The sequence below is a fragment of the Parus major genome, chromosome Z (assembly GCF_001522545.3).
Source record: "Parus major isolate Abel chromosome Z, Parus_major1.1, whole genome shotgun sequence".
In the NCBI taxonomy this organism is placed as follows: domain Eukaryota; kingdom Metazoa; phylum Chordata; class Aves; order Passeriformes; family Paridae; genus Parus; species Parus major.
In genome coordinates, this window is record NC_031799.1 from 59,486,070 (window position 1) to 59,503,450 (window position 17,381).

Here is a 17,381-nt window from a genome sequence, read left to right on the forward strand (position 1 = left end):
TCTCTGTATCACATAAATCGAAGCTGTTCCTTACCCGCAGTCCCTTTAGTCCATGTCTGCCTGTGTTTGGGGCTGTGCATGTTATCCCTGTGGACTCACGCAGGTGGTAGAGGTAGATGCACGTTGGAGAATTTGCTCTGTCAGAGGTTCCTGAAGGGCCTCTCACTGCCTTCAGCAAGGGACTTTCCTGTTGCAATGCACTTTAAAATTGCAGATTGCATGACTGAGCTAAAAATATCTGTGTGCTCATCAGAGGAGAGATGTCTGGCTTCTCTCTTGGTGGCTGCTTGGACACTCTGGGTGGAGGGGCCAGTCGCCAGTTGCAAAACTTGGGTTTCTTCCTTCCCCCTGCATTGATCTTTAATTGTAATAACAACTAATTTCCATTACTTTCAGATCTGCTCATTTTCAGCAAAGGGTAAAAGAATGATTTGTTGGAGTATTTTGTATTTTTCACTGAGAGAATAAGGTTTAGCACGGCAGAACTTGCCTTTTGCAGTAGCAAAACACGCTGCTTGTACTCTGTTTCAACCCTAACCATGCTCTCAAGTGTAATATTTCTTGTTTCTTCTGGTTGTGCCAGAAACTTAGCTAGCATTCAGTCATGCAAAGTCATAGAAGAGTACCAAATATATGCCAAATAAATCAACATAATTTAAAATTACTTTCTAACTCCATATGGGAAGCAAAAAACTATAAGCATAAGCGTAGGGCAGTAGTAGTAGGTAGCTCTTCATTAGAAAAGTGTTTCCCTATGTTAGCTACATGAAAATGCTGTTTATAAACTGTTCTAAAGCTTAATTTTTTTATGGTTTGTGGTACTTTGTTTTTTTGGGTTGCTTTTTGGGATGGAGGGGTAATTGTGAGACAGAGGTAGGATCTGATATCTCCCAGGTAAGAAGATATAAGTTCACTGCGGTGTACTCTAAGATTAGTGGTTCCTCTGAGTGCTTTTAACCTGTGATAAAATCACCTTCAAGGTAAGTCCATTTGAATTCATTGTGAGATAATTCATGATAATAATGCTGAAATACTTTAAAATAGTTCCCATATTGCAGCTGTTTATTTAGTAGTCCAAACCATGAATAAAATGTGAGTTTTATACATGGAAATCAAAAGTCTATCTAGTCAATACTCCTAGGTTTTTGTTCCAAAAAATATGATTGGGGGAGGAAGTGTATTTTCAAGCTTATTCTGGGAAGGTATTTTGGGTCCAAAAGTTGGATGAAATGGATTTTCTTTGAGGAAATACAGGCTTATATGAGGCTTTATGATAGAATAAGTTATGTGCACAGAAAAAAAGTAGGATATTTTGAAGCATTAAAAAGTTTGAGTAAAATAAAGGAAGAGTAAGACAGCAATTAAGAGAATTTATTAAGAGAAGATTATTACTTCCTTTGAATTACTTTGAACTATGAGAGGAAAAAAGAGGGGGAAATCAGAAAAAAATAATAGAAATTTTGTGGCTTTAAAGTTTACTTAGTTTACATTGTTCTACTTCTGCACAGGTATGGTTTTCTTCCTTTGTTTTGTTTGGGAGGTCAGTTTTACGTGGTACAACTGAAGAATCGCTTTGTTACTTTAGAGTAGCAAAAACTCTAGTCAAAAACTCTATCACCATGAACAGTGTTGATGGACTAAGAAAAAATAATGGGCAGCAGTAAAACTGTCTTTCCTGTCTTATCCTGTTAAATGATAGGGAAGGGGACCATTTAGTTTAATTTATAGGAGATAATTATATAGCTGTAAAACGCTGCTGCAGGTTTCTCTTTGCTTATATTGTATATTTAATGCTGAAATAATTTTTTTTTAATTAGACCTGCAGTTGTTATCATGATCTACTTTCTTGGAATTCATAACTGGGCTACTTACAGAAGAAATGGACTGGTTTCAACAGACGTCAACTGACTTAGGATTGATACCCCAAGCAGGAGTGTAAATAATAAAAAAAAGCAATTTATTAATCAGAAGTCATTACCTTCTGAATATTTGACATGTTTACAGAAGATATTCTTAAATTCTGTTTCTTAGCTGATGGGCAATGATGATAGCTTTGCCTTGAATGTTGACCATCTTCAGTGGGGAGTTTTGTTTTAATTCAAGGCAGTCCAATCACAGCAAAGTCTTTTTAAGCTCTGGGAAATTGCATTAATTTTCATATTTTGCAATAATTTTTCCCTTTTCCTATACTCCAATCCACTATTCAGCTGTAAACAAAAGCATCATATCTCTTTTGAGAAAGACTGAATGGCATCACATTCATCAGTTTATTCTAGAAACAGCATTTACTACACCAATAAACAGGTAACAGGTCGTGGCGTACCCATTACAAAGCATTTGGTGGAGAGTTGGTGAGTCAAAGGTATGATTTAGCCTGGAGAGACTCATGATGGAAGGTGATAGGCTTCTGGTAGTGATGCATGGGAGCAACAGGAAACATTGTGTGCTTGGTTATTCCCCTAAGTGTCTCAGCAGAAGATCAAGCACGGAGCTGCTCATGGTAGATGGAATGCACTGCCTTAGAGAGAGAGAGGAGCTTTGCCTGTGTGAGACACAGGAGAATTATCACACAGTGCTAGGCTATCTTTCTGGATGTGATTTTTAATTTTTTAATTGTACATTCCTCTCCCCCTTAAAATACATCTAAATAATTCAATTTTTAGGTGATATTTAGCGCTCTCCCCTTCTCTGATCCAGGTAATCGTCTTTCATCCAAATATGACAAACATTTCAGGCAAGGTGCCTGAAGCAAACTCAGCAGGCAGTGTCCTTCTGAACTCTGAATCCCCCATTAGGAGTTGTACTAGGTGAAAGGTGCACCGTTCAACTTGGATTTCATGGTTGCACTTGGATTCTACTCAGAAGCTACTCCTCTGTCCTAATATCCACTAGGTCAGGAGACAGTGAGAGCCAACTCTAAAAATAGCATGCTGTATCCAGGTGGAGTTCCTGGAGTGAATGACTGCTGGGAGAAGATATAGGTTACTTTTCTCCTGTTTCCAGGATATGATTTGGAGGTCAAGGTGGAATGTGCCTGACAATGTGCCTTTTCAAGTGGCTTTCACTAACAACGTCAAAATCCAGGAGTTAAAATCCACAGCAATGGTCAGACAGTGCAAATCCTGGTAACTCCTAACGTGGATCTCTTCAGGGAGACTCCACTCAAAATCCATGGGACATCTGGCATCTGTGCACCCACAACAGCTGTCCTCCTGTCTATGGAAAATCTCTGCTCGGTGTTTGTCTCTCTGCAGGAGCTGCCCATAGCCATGTGCCTAGTCACAGGAATTGGTTCAGATCAACAGCATCTGTCCAGACAAAGTTGTTTTCCTACAGAGAGGCATTGCTGGGCTGCTGCTGAGCTTCTTCACTAGCTCCTTCTGGAGACCCTTTGCTGCTGTGGTAGCTGGACTTCATGCTTGGTAGCTGTGCTGTGGAAACATAAGGCAGGTGAAAATCATGGCAAGGTAGTAGTCCATTTTTGTAAAACAAGGGAAGGCTTAAATCTAGCAAGGGGTTAAAAGGTACTAGGTACGTGTTTTAACTAGCTAATTCCCAGAAAATATTTTGATCCATATTGCAGGATTGCCTCTCAAAGCTGAAGTGCTTAAGCAATTGTAACTTGCTGTTCTGTACACTTCAACAGATGGCTCATGTGGGAGAGCCATTAGTTTTACATCCTGGTGTAACAGAATTTTGTACATATTTATGTACTTACATTTATGTGATTTATATAAAGAAATAAACATCTGTATTTAAAAGTTCTCAGGATCTCAAATAATAAAACTTCGATAACTTCCAAATTTATAACACTGAAAATACAGCTAAGTTTGTTAGGTAGAGGTGCTGGTCTGAAAATGTAGGATTTCAAGATGTTGCATAGAACTGCTAGAAGAGTGTCATCCCACTAATGGTGCTAATTTAAATTCTGTCACGTAGCACTAGAAATCCCTAGGAAGGGTTGTGCAGGTATTAAATATATGTGTATATATATATATATATATATTGTCACTTACTTGTGAAGGAGCTTGCTCTGGTTTTGAATGGAGTATTTAATGTCTGTCACAGTAGCAACAGAATTATGGGGATGTGTTTCAGATTTGCACAGAAAGCAGCACTGACAACACAGAGATGTTCTAGTTACTGCTCACAAGGCATCTAGGCCTTTTCTGCTTGAATCACCCCACCAGCAAGTGGTTTGGAGGTAGATATGGAGTTGGGAGGGGACACAGCTGATCCCCAGTTGATCACAGGGATATTCTAGGACATATGGTGTCATGCTCAGCATATAGAGCTGAGGGAAGAATGAAGTGGGAGGACATTCAGAGTGATGGAGTTTGTCTTCCCAAGTCACCATTAAGGCATGATAGAGAATCCTGCTTTCCTAGAGATGGCTGAACACAAGACTGTCCACTGGAAACGGGGAATGAATTCCTTGATTTGCTCTGTGTCTGTGGCTTTTGCTTTATTAAATTGTATCTCAGCCCAAGTTTTCTCACTTGACTCTTCTGACTCTCTTCCCCAACCCACTGGTGAGGCATTTAGCACGAAGATGCACAGTCCTTCTTTGCCAGCAGAGGTTAAACACTAACAGATCTCCAAGAAGAAAAGCAAAATGACAACCTTCATTTCTTATTGGCAAAAAATTACTAACAGTGTTATTAATAAGGAGGGAATTAACTCTACCTGCATTCTTCACCAAAAACAAACTCAAAATCAAGCTGAAATGCTGTTTCAGAAGGGGAGGTCCTATTGCTTGTATGATGTAGGGTGTTGGATCAACGTTTGATGTCACATGAGCAGCTGCATCACTGAAGTGAAGAAGCAGTACTGTGAAGGAACAGTACCCTGGGAACACAGTGGCCCAGTAGCCCAAGCACCAGGAGAGCACACAGGGAAGGTCTGCCACTCAAGCCCCTGATCTTCTCACAGGTCAAGCGGCATGCTGATCCTGAAGGATGATGACAATCCATTTTGCCCGTGAATGACATACAGGACATGCACTGCCATGCTGCTGGCACACAGGGGAGACTCAACAACACTGCACAGGGCACAGGTGGACATTTTGACATCCCCTTACTTCAAAGCGAACAGCAAAGGACACCTACACCCCAAGTAAACAAACTTCATGTCAAAGTTCCATCTGGAAACCAGACCTTTGAAGTCACTTCCCAATTTCCTCTTATCCCCCAAAATTTGTGTTACCTCCTCAGGGAAAGGGCCAGACACCTCAAAATAGGGTCACTGCAGCTGTAATGTGATACAGAGTCCTAAAAAGGCAATTCCTATCTGGGACCTGGCCCCATGAGCTCAGTGATGTAAATAAAAGAGACAGGATCCCAAAACCAGACTCTTGTGGTACTCAGTGGTATAGCTCTAGAAATGGCTTTTCCTCTGTTTTTTCAGAAGGCAATACATGTTTTCTGCAGTAAGTTCCTGTGTATTATGTGATACTTATGTTTTTTTTTCTTTTATGCATAGATATAACATTTAAAAACTTTTTTTTTTTTTTACAAAAGTTTATTTTCCACAAGGAAGAGCAATAGGAAAAATTAAACTGTTTTCCACATATTGTTTTCTTAAAACAAGAGTCTACAAGGACATATTCAGCACCAAAACTAAAAACAAAAAAACAAACAAAAAAAAAATCCCAAAAAAGTACAAACAGCCATAGAATATAATCTATAAAGCAAACATTTAATATTGCACTTTTTTTCTCTAATGTTTGGATTTTACTTACTTTTTCCTAATTCAGATCAGAATTCTCTATCAAATACTGGGCTAAAACCGTGAACCTCTAGTTTTATAATGCTGAGAATTGACCAATATTTGTGGAAGAGAAATGCCTCTGAGTAACAATGTAATTTGAAATGCAAGTCTTTATTTGATAAGTTGATACAATTTTTTCTTCTAATAACAAAGGCTGTGATTCCAAGCCAATTACTATGATACTGGTCAATCCTGCCTCATATGAAATTTTCTGTTGTATTGTGGTAAGTACTTTAATGCTATGTATATCAGCAATTGTTCCCTAGTCTGTAAAAATAACAAAAAAGGAAAAAAAAGTAAAACCACCAAATGCCCTTTTATACCAACAATCCCATCAGCTTTAAAAATTGTCTGGTTGGAGAGGCTAGAGGGAAGGGACATCCACAAAATTGGCCTAGTAACATCATCCATTTTCCTTCTTGCCAATATTCCCGCTCAAAGCCCAAGCCTTTTAACTGAATCACTTAAAACGCGACTCATAATTTATATTTTATCACCCTGTTGTCATTTTTGAAACATGAATGATCTTTCATGTTCTCATAAAGGCCACTTATGGAAAGCCTATTTTGTCGCATATATGAAGCCTTAAAAACAAGGCAGAGGTTTTTAAAAATGAGCACCATGCAGAAACACCAGCCTCCCCTCTCCTGCTCTCTTCTGAGCTTTTTTATTGCACAAGGAGACAGGTATTTGATGAATGAGATCTTGATTTGTTCAAATAGTCAAGACCAGAACGGTGTCCCTTTGTCATTGATCTGTGTTCCGTGGTTTCTGAAGAGCAAAGCTGACTTCCTTTGTACATCTCTAGCACATAAGCACTGGTATTTGTAGCACAGGTAATGGCTCCACTGCACTCCTTTTCCTGGGGCACACTCAAGAGCAAGTGCTTTTTCCATACAGTTTCTTGCATTCTGTATGAATACATTGTATAATTCAGTGTTCTGTTTGTTTCAAAACTCTTGAGAGTGCAAAGGAAGATGCAGTCATCAAGGCTCTCTCAGCTAACTCATATTTAAGTATGGCTGGTAACACTGATCTTTCCCACTTTAATTATACTTCTAATCTTGTACAGTATCATAAACCCTGAAGGTAATGCAAAGTGCACAAACTGAGCTCTTAGCATAAAAGAAGCTTCTTTTGAAATATATTTTCTGCTAGACTCATCACAGAATTTTTGGTGTTTAAGTAGCTATATATAAAAATAAATTTACTTTCCCTTCCTATCCCTACTATGGGAGATATTGATCTGTCTGTGAGTCCTAGACAGTGTATAACCACTTCCTTTTAAAAGTCTTTTTAAGGAAAGAGCTGGTGTCTGCTGGTGCTGGTTTCATTTATGCCTTTTTTTTTTAGAGCTTCACAACTTGAATGTCATTTTTTATAATGTAGAAAGAGAAATGGGAATGAGGTGGGTTTTGTAACTTTTGTGTATGTCCCTACTCCAGATCTCCCTCTCAAGTAAAGAACAAAAACAAAACACAAACACAAAACAAAAAAAGAACTAACTCAACAGTGCAACATAAAAAACCAAATAGCGTTCCAACAGTTTGGCAAGTGATGAGTTCACCTGAGATTAAGTGATTTTTAGGCAGTCTGTAACAAAATGCTGCTTTGCGATAATAGTAGAAAGGCAACAAATTCTTAAAAGAAATCAAGAAAGTATACAATCTTGATGAAGTCTATTAGTTTCTTTCTATTAACTCTTCACCCTCCCACCCTATCCCCATTATCTGTTGCTTATCTACTACAGTAGGCTGCAAAACATACAGCAAGAAGGATTGGCTTGAAGGCATTTGATGTTTGTAAATAAATCCACAACAGGATCCAAGCTGAAGAGGTGATACATGATCAGCCTACTAGGACAATTCTGAGCATGTGCATATGCAGGTAAAGTCCAGGCTACATTAAATTAAAAAAAAAAAAAAAAAAAAAAAGGAAAAGTCAGTGCATTTGTCGAAGTCTGTTGCTGTTGGGTTTTTTGTTTCTTTCTTTCTCTTTTGTCAAAGCTTTCTTTTGCTCCTTTTTGTGCGGACCACAAGAAATAAGAAAGGGGTAACAACTGTCTGGCGTAAATGAGAAAAAGCTGTAGTGACACTGAACCGCACAATGTAAGCAATAAGCATGTGCAAATTTCCATATCGTTAAGAGGAAGCCAAACCTCTCTTAATGTGGTTTGAGTGTCTGGACACACATGACTGTAGGTTAGTAAGGCTGCTCCTAGTATGTGCCAGTATTTAAGAGGGAGGGGGGAAAGCTCAGTTCTTCAAGCATGTGGAGCAGTCCTACAGTGTTACTGTAGGCTTCAAAGCATGATCACAGGTTGTTTTCATTTATTCACCACACAGGCAAGAGCAAACCCACTTTCTCTGAAAGTGTGTCTCCACTATGATGCCTTGACCTTCATCACAGCAGGTATGAATCCAAACCCAAGTCAAGTCAGCTGCTTATGGATTCCTTCAGCGAGAAGGGCAAGATGGTCTGTCATCTGTGGGTTGATCTGGGTTCGGATCAATCTAAACAAAAGGGGAAAAAACACAACCCAAGGCATTTTTAGAACTGACTGCTAGAAAATAAAACAGTACAAACACCAACATTTTTAAGTCTGAGATAGTGATAAATGGTATTCCCAATCCAAAGGTTATTCAAGTAACTGAAGTATCTCTAGAAATTATAAAAAACCTTCAATTGAAATTTAGTAAGTATAGTGAAACATTTTAAACTACAGGTTGATGGTAGCTTAAGGATACACACAAAGATGTAATAAAACTTTGAAAAAAATCTGCCGTAATAGCACAAATGTTCTAATGTTCTGAATTATTTATTGCATAGTTAGAAGATAACCTGTCTCATCACTGAACATGTAACTTAAAATACTAAGTTGATTTTGGAAGACATCTTAGTTAAAAAGGCACAAAATTATTAGTAAAAAGTTCTTCTACTAATTTGTAATTAATGAATCCTGAAAAACCCCATAAAATGTTTCAGAACTCAGTGTGTCCAACACAATGTTCTTCCTTTCAATATAAGAATATTTCAATATTCCCCTTCCTTTCAACATAAAGAAAGAGGTGAAGAACACTGTCTCTAACTTAGGTGTCCAAAATTCAATTGGAAAAATAGTTTAAATGAACACTACATAGTTTGGTCAGTTATTTTAAAAAGTCATTTTTCAGAACAAAGGGAAAGCTTATTTATAAATACTTCGAGTACCTGAAATAAAAAGGCACTGAGTTGTATTCCAGGTTTATATTACAGAAGAGTCTTCAAACAAGACACGAAAAACATGACACTCACTCACTAGCGGATTAAGTGATTCAAGAGGGAAAGAAAAAATCAAGAGTGGGTGGATCCAGGCAAGATTTAGTCAAAGGACACTATTCTATTTTGTCCTATACCACTGCTTTTCCCTGAAAAATAAGGCTTTTGAAGCCTAAACTTGTGTCCTAGTTATTGACTTTCATAGAACTGAATTTGAAGATAGAAACTGAACTGTGAATTTAGAGAAACCTGAGCCAGAAGGAACAGCTTTGTATCTTCTCTGCATGGAAATTCTGAAAGCAATACATACAAAGAACTAGAAATACAGAGTACTTTTAGAGAGTAGAGGTGAAAAATAGCTTCTTGTCCATCTACAGACTGAAAATGTTGGTATTCACTAATATCATGTATTACATATATAATGCAATATAAGTTTAGTAAATTGCCCAGAGGGTGCAAAAGAGTTTCAGAATCACTATGAAGCATTAGACTAGTGAAAAATCCCAGAAAAATTTTGATGCAATTTACCTGCACTTTGCTAAAACTATGTTACTTTTTTCCCTTTTCATGTTTTTGCTTATTTGTCCAGTTTTCATAAAGTGGAAACAGTTTCTTACATTTATTCCACATGACAGAATTCAGACAAACAGCGCATTCATAATTATATTCTGAGGTACATACTTCTGAGTAGAGGGGTGGAGGCAGAAAACGAAACTCCTGGATGTATGCAAACAGTGGTCCTGGAAGCGCTCTCTCAAAGTCATCACAAGCACCTAAGGGTGCAAGGCTGGACTGTCGCTGTTCCTCTGTGACCACTTCTGCATAGCTGGGAGGTGCTGCAGGGAAAAGGCACACGCAGTTCGAACAACAAGTTCTTATGCATGTCAAAACATATAACATGATAAATATTAAACTTTTATATTGCAAAATGCACCAGCATGTAGATAAATTACTTCCATGAGTTTTCCAGTTATTGAACATGAAAAAGAGGATAGGCTGCTATAGTTTATTTTAAAACTATGCTCAAATCCAAGAGCAGACTGACCATTGTTCATTGTGGCTTAATTTTCACCTTCAAATTTAAAGCATATTTAGAATACTGAATTTCTGTTACAGGCAGGAATGATAAAATATTGCATTCCTCTGGACTCCATCATCAGTCTGGGATTTGTCCATCAAAATGTCCATAAGTTTCTACGCAAAAAGAGGGAAGAAGCAACAGAGCTTCTCCTTTGACAAAAGAGATTCCCACTGAAATGGATTACATTATGTTTTCACGAAGTCTTGGCTACTAAGGATAATAAAGGTCATAATATAGCTGCTTCTCTGGCAGTTACACTGCTTTACAACCAAGGATAGGATACTGGAGGCAGAAGTAATTCTGCCCAGGTACAATGGCATTCTGTGCTTTCACTTTCACCAGCCTGCAAGCAGCTGAATTCCACTGCTTGTACACCTGAGAGAAGAAGGCAAAGAGAGGAACTCCATTCCTCTACATAGAGCGAGCAGGTAGCAAGGAAACATCCACAAAGGATTTTCCATGGACCTTATTATGAAAGATGTAATTTGTGTCTGCTTGCATGGCAGCAATAAATAAAGCACACAAAAATCAAAACAGACTTGTTTTGTCAGGTTACCTTCTGGTCTTTCAGGCAGTGTCAGACCAAGCCAATTCATGTTCATGCTACACTGGCTGCTTACACTTGATGTTCTGCTACCAAATGGGTGTAGAGGAATGGTGCCAATGACCAGTGGTAAGTTAAGGAATAAATCCATGGCGCCGGGAATATCCACATATACCTAAAGAACAACAAAGAGGTATAGATTAAAAATAGGTTTATATGAGCACTTCGTAATTATTAGACTAAAAACTTCAGCCATGGAATTTTTCACAAGGAACTGAAATTTCTTATTTTTTGTTTCAGAGCCAATGTCCCTGTGGAGACAAAAAGCCCTCCAAGTCAAAGGCAGCTCCATATTCTTAACACAAATCCTCATATGGAAATGTCATGTACTAGCAACACATTTGCTTACAACATGCAAGATTTAAACTTAATTTATTTAGATAATTCTTTTCAGGACACCTAATGCTAGGCTATTTATTTTTTTTTATAAGTAGTTAGCAGGTCACAATGCTTTGTTAACAATTTTCAAGGACTCATGGAAGCGACTCATGCTCCAATGAAACAACCCAACATACCATCAGTGAATACTCCACACGGATTATACTACAATCAAGGATTGAAGGAGACACTGGTGGAATTTTCAACTGTTTGCCATTCCAGGTTTCTGTTTTGCCAGATGACAAGGATTCCCCACGCAGATTGGCAACGAGCTGTTTGACTTCCTTCATTTTCCCTTTGGCATAAAATGCCTGTGTTTGGTAAATGGCTGCCTTTGGCACCACCACACGGGAAGAGCAGTTCTCAATCTCAGCAAAGATCTGAATTGATTCACCTGAAACAAAGCAGAATTTCATTTTATCTATGCTTTTGCAAAGCAACTATGCAAATTGCCACACACTGTGTATTATAAGGCACTGGATGCTGCTAGCAATGCTCCACACTTTGAACAACATCCACTGATGCTAGCAGGAGTAAGATTTACCTCACCATGAGGTAAATCTAACAGGAAAATGCACAGGCCCAATAAAAGCAGATGTCCTTTAACAGTATGGAGACACAGCAAGCTAACAAAATTAGTAGTTTAAAACAGCAAGACAGATGAATGCACACCAAAATAGTAAAAATAGTTGAAGTATTTATGTTATATAACAGCGGCTAAGTACAAATTGTCATTTTAAAAGGGAAGGAAAAACATTTCCTATAATTACTTCTGTTACGTACCTGGGGTGTAGCCCTTCCTTTCAATTTTGGCACTTAAGGATATTGGGCCTGAGGTACAAAACCAACAACAGAGAGTTTTTTCTTTTGTGCCTGCTTGGGGTGACTGCAAGAAAAGAACAATATTTTCCATTTAATAGAGTGCTCCATTAATCTTTTAATCTGTTCTAATCAACACACAAAAAAAATAATTGATTACATACTTTCTATGCATTTTGACAAGCACATCTAGTTTTACTTAGAGGGAGAAACCTCAAGCAAACTGCAAATTGCACTATGCAAACTGCAAGCTGCACTCCAATTCCACACTCATTAACACTGCTTTTTTGCTACACTTCATACTACAGTTATATTTAAAACTGGTTTTTATAAATAAATAAATTTAGCACAGCTTAAGGAAAGGCTTTATAGCCTACACATCCCACCATATTGTTGAAGAGATTTTAATTTACCAGTAAACTAGAATGTCTATCCAGTATAATATCTCAGAAACAATACCTAAGATAAAGTACTGTAACCTTGACTCCTGCTATTTCCCATTTCAAAAAGATCCAGTTTCATCTGTATTAAACAGACTTTGTTATTTTACATGACACCAGGATTTCAGACTTGATCCAAAGCCCATTAAAGTCAAATGAGAGTCTTTTGATTTTAATGGAATTTGTGCAAGGCCAATGTTCCTTTGCAACTCTGATTTTTCACCCATACACACAAGAAACCTATTTCAATGGATTTATAGATTTTTTTTCCCCTCTCCATGGGGGGTGAATTTGAAGAAGAGTTGGGGGGAATGGAATCTTAGGCCTGATTAAAATCAAATCCTCATTGAAAGCAGTTGTGAAACTGAAATTATTTTAATGAAATGACATTTCAGAAAAAGTTTCTAGAGCATTGTGATAATTTCTCCCCAATGGTAGAAAACCATCTATATGAAAATTATCAATTATGCACATCAGTACATTATTTACTTTGCATTTTTAAGTTTGCAGTCTGTCACACTAATTATTTTAAGTTTCGCTGTTCCTTGTTCAAAATCAAGGAGGAACAGTTCTCAAAATTTTCCTTCTTAGTCACATTTAACAATTTAGTATTAATTTAAATTGACAAAACCATTTTATATATCTTAAAAGTAAAGCAACTCCAAGTACAGGACAAAGTAGCTTTCAAATACCAGTACCTACAGAGTTGCAGAACTAATGTAATACTTAGAAGATTGGCTGTAACTAAGTATCAAATAAGTAAGTATTAGGTAATGTGTTAGGTAAAATTAAATATGGATATTGTTTCAGTTATTAAACTTCATTATTTTTTAATGCCAGAAACAAGAAATGAATAATTCTGTCCATTCTTACCAGTAATGAAGGAGTGTTGATATCTATATGTTCAAAGACTGTAAATTCCTTCTTTAATTTTACTGGTAGAAACCAAGGCCTATGCAATTCGGCTTTCACCCAATAGCGCACACTGCCATGTCTGCCTTCGAATGAGGTAGCAAGTGGTCTGTGCAGGACACAAAGGTCAAAATTGAGTAAAGTCCTTCTGTCTAATAATGATACAATTGATCAAGTCAGTGATTAGTATATAGAACTGCATTTTTAATGCACTGTAGTACTTAATGAAGCGTATCTCAGAAAAATTCAAGATTAAAGATGGGAGAAAAAATCATCTCCAATTTATCCTACTATAGTTTTGCACAGATTTTAAGAATCAAGTAAGGAATTGTACTAGAAAATGCGAGGAGAACACAGATTTTCCTTAAGCTTAAGAGGCCACTTCCACATCTAGGGTAAAGCATGCCCTTTTGACTACCAATTTAAAATTACCATTAGTATCAACAAACTATATTTGTTATTTTATTTAGTTTTGGATATCACATTTTGTAAACCACTGTGTATTGTTTACTTGGTCAGTAGCTCAACATCAGGTTAATTTTAGCTGTAACTCAGCACTTCCGTAATTAGGTTCACCTTAAGCAGAGTGAATATTACAACTTGGAGTTCTGAAGAGAGGCTATTTTGAGCACCTTCTAATCTTTCTCTACCATGACAAGACAGCTTAAAAAATTTATAATAACTAAAAATGTACATATATATGTGCATATATATTTATACATACATACACATATAAAATCATGAAGACTATTCTGAAATTTGTCAAATCAAGGAAGTCTATCTTAGAAGCAGGAGGAAAGATGATGCAGGTAGTTTTGCCAGACCTGTAAGCCTTTTTTATTGTAGTATCATAAAATGAAAGATAAATAATCTTTGTAGTTCAATTATTTCCAATTAAAAGTAATTTCTGTAACTTACCTAATTCTTAATTTTAATTTTCTTTATTTTTATCTAAGTCTTCTTTTTTCTATTTTACTATGTTCTGGATACACTGTTATGTATACATTAAAACAAAGTATTTGTAACATTTCCGTATTTTCCATAGCGAGTAGTACTAGCCATTCTAGTGCTTTACTAGAATTATTATTTCAGTTACATGTTTGACTTATCTATTTGCATATTTGAAATGTCTAGGTTTTTTCCCCCAATAATGAGATTAAAAGGCTTTTCTAATCCAACTTTAGTGTTGCATTCTGTCCCATATTCTGTAGAGGAAAAGTCAGTAAGGATGATGCACATCTTTCCATTGTTGCTCTGAAGTTTAAGTCAGTTTTGGAAGTATTCTATGGACACAAAATAGCAAGTAAGTAGGCGGCATCGAAGTTCAGACTTTATTTAATATCACCCTTTGTTCTTCCAGTATTAGTAAAAACTGGGTTAACATCTATTCCTTCATGGCACTAAAAAAGAACCTACAATTTGACCAATGCTTGTGATATTTTGCTATCTGACTGTTTCACTTCAAGCAAAGCATTTCATGATGTTTCTATGTTTTGGGTTTGGGGTATTTTTGGTTGGTTTTTTTTTTTTTTTTGTTTTGTTTGTTTTGGTTTTTTATTAAATGACCCTTTAAACTCAAGAGAAAATCAGTACTGGCCTTACTACTCCTTGTAGTTGAGATTTTCACAGAATGTTAAATTGACCATGTTAAATCTCCATGTTTAAAGGCCTTCACAGAAAATCTTACTGGAACAGCATAGAAATCCTGTGCTGTTCACTTTGAAACTGTAAAAGTGTTTGTCATTGCACATTCTGCTAAAACCAACCTCCAGTAAACAACTTTAGTATTAGGCAGTGAGCTTATTCACATAAAACTGCCAAATTTTCAGTGACTTTCAAAATTTTAATGACCGCTACTTTTACAGCGAAAGGCTCATTTTTCATCCATACTCCCTCTTTTCCTGTGTATTTGATTTTACTAGAACTTGTATTTTTAGCTCATTTCCATATTGGTAATTCTGCTACATCCAATGTTACATCCGTAGTGTGTACATTACGTATTTCAGACAGGAGTGGGGCAACCATTTTTATCTTACCAGAACAAATTTCTGCTCTTACTCTTTCTTTGCCTTTGTTTTCTAAAACAAATGGGATTTGGTGGGAGAATCTTTCTTACTTTACCCACCCATTCTTAAGTTTGTGTCCAGCCAGGTTTTCTGCATAAATAGCCACCCTGGGTACATACATCCTATCTCAGTAAGAACAACCTCCTCTTTAGCTGAAATCTAAGTAATCTTGCCACATCTGTTCCCGATGTGAGTCCAAACAATTCCTCTGTAATCTTATCTCTAGGTGTGCTGGTCTGCCTAGCTCCAGTAAATGATTGAGTTAGAAAGTACCTCAGCCACTCTGCAGGACTCCAGTGACAGTTCAAACTCCTCTCCCTCCTCTTGGGAAAGGATACTAAGATTGCAATATCTAGTAAGTCAGCAAGACTTAGTAAAAAGGAAGTGAGCAACTGGGCAGCAGTGAGCTCCCTTTTTTGAGGAAACTTAAAAAAATAAGAGGGACAGGTATATCAGTGTAAAAGCAACCTCTTCAGTTTAATGAGATTATGTTCTCTACTGCATGTTGGAGCACAATTCCTACTACCATTGAAAAGGTTTCCCCTCCACCCACAGCAGGAGTTTTGGTTAGGCGGGTGGGCAGCAGGGCCCTGCGTGGAGGACTGTGAGTGGGTACTTACGTCTGTGGAAGCTCGAAGCTGAATGCATATTCATGCCTTCCTGAATGGATGGTGTGAAGGCCTTCCTCTGAATTGTCATCATCTAAGAAAAAAAAACAAAACAAACCAACACACTAATCCAGCTGCACATATTATACTTTGCATGGGCTTCTCTTCCAGAAAAAAAAAGCAACCTGCTCACACATTACAACACTCAAAGAATACGATGTCCCAGAAACAAGGGTCTCCAGTCCATTATTTATTAACTGCTGGAATGCAGGGACAACTCCAACAGAAAGGTAGGCAAGATTGCCACCTTCACCGCAGAGAGAAGTAGAGGTTAATTTGTTTAAATATAATCCTGCCTCTGAACACTGACAGTTTCAACTGCTGCCATTTCAAGGCCTCCATGCAAGGTCTGTAAAGGAAATCATGCTGCTTTCCCCTGCAATTACAAGTCAGAATGAAGTAGAGCTGGATTCTTACCAGCATTAACAGAACCAAGTCTGCTGCTTAAGATTAAATTAGAAATTCGGCTTCTTTGTATCTCCTGCCTGGCAACAGTGTCCAGACATTAATCATACACACACACACACACACGAAAAAACCGTGTGAGAAAGGAACAAGAGTGTAGGAGCACCACCCAGAAAGTACCAGACAGATTCAGGGGCATAGGAAATGGCAAGCTGCCTAATTAATGCTATCTAGAGCTAAACTTTTTCTTTCTTTAATAGGTTAACTCGATCTTGGCTCAGACAGAAAGACGCAGATACTTGCTGGTTTTATGCCAGGAATGCTGACCCTTGTTTATGGTCATGATTACTTGTCCAGCTTCAAATGCCACAAGAAACTGCACTTTATTCTGACATAAAACCAGAAAAACGCTGACTTGGTCAAAATAACAGTCGGGTGAAAAATGACTGAGCACCTCGCACATAAAAAGGGCTGGAATTTTAAAAGGGGATATGGCGTGACAAAATGAGAAGGAACAGCCTATGTGTGACGGTCTGAAGCGTTAATGGAGGCACGCAGGAGGACTCTAAGTTCCTATTGTCCTACACAAGCACCAATGCTCCACTTCCTGCAGTGCAAATACCGAAAATTTGAAAATTAATAAAAAAAACAAACAAAGAAAAAAAATCTCCCAGCCGCGAAGACGTGGAAATAAATGCACCTTCAGCACGCAACATTACACAGCGTAGGTCAGGAAAATGTGCCGAAAGAGCGAGGACAATGTGTCGGCGTGGGGGGGTGGGTTTTTATACTGTTGGCTGGCGTTTCGGGTTTTTTCAGTAAATACGATTTATTAATTTTTGTTTGATTTTGTTCCGGGGTGTTGGGGTGTGTGGGACAGGGGGAAGCGCTGCTCTCGGCGGTGGCTGCGCTGCTCTCCGCCCGGCTCCCCCCCTTCCTGCCAGCTCAGCAGTCCCGCCACGCCGCGGTAAACAAGTGCTG

At 37.8% G+C, this 17,381-nt stretch overlaps 1 protein-coding gene and 1 long non-coding RNA gene across 2 annotated transcripts; both read right to left on the reverse strand.

Annotated features, from left to right (window-relative positions):
- Positions 1–2,244: 2,244 nt before the first annotated feature.
- Positions 2,245–4,655, reverse strand: LOC117245607. Its single transcript, XR_004500465.1, has 2 exons — positions 4,017–4,655; positions 2,245–3,431 (listed from the first exon to the last, which is right to left on the reverse strand). It is a non-coding gene; the product is annotated as an uncharacterized LOC117245607 (long non-coding RNA).
- Positions 4,656–5,859: 1,204 nt separating this feature from the next.
- ARRDC3 (arrestin domain containing 3) lies at positions 5,860–16,743 on the reverse strand. The gene is made up of 7 exons (XM_033511391.1): positions 16,684–16,743; positions 15,948–15,965; positions 11,874–11,976; positions 11,228–11,484; positions 10,665–10,827; positions 9,709–9,863; positions 5,860–8,282 (listed from the first exon to the last, which is right to left on the reverse strand). The coding sequence occupies exons 1-7, from the start codon at positions 16,741–16,743 to the stop codon at positions 8,226–8,228; spliced, it is 813 nt and encodes a 270-aa protein (XP_033367282.1). The 3' UTR covers positions 5,860–8,225.
- Positions 16,744–17,381: the final 638 nt, after the last annotated feature.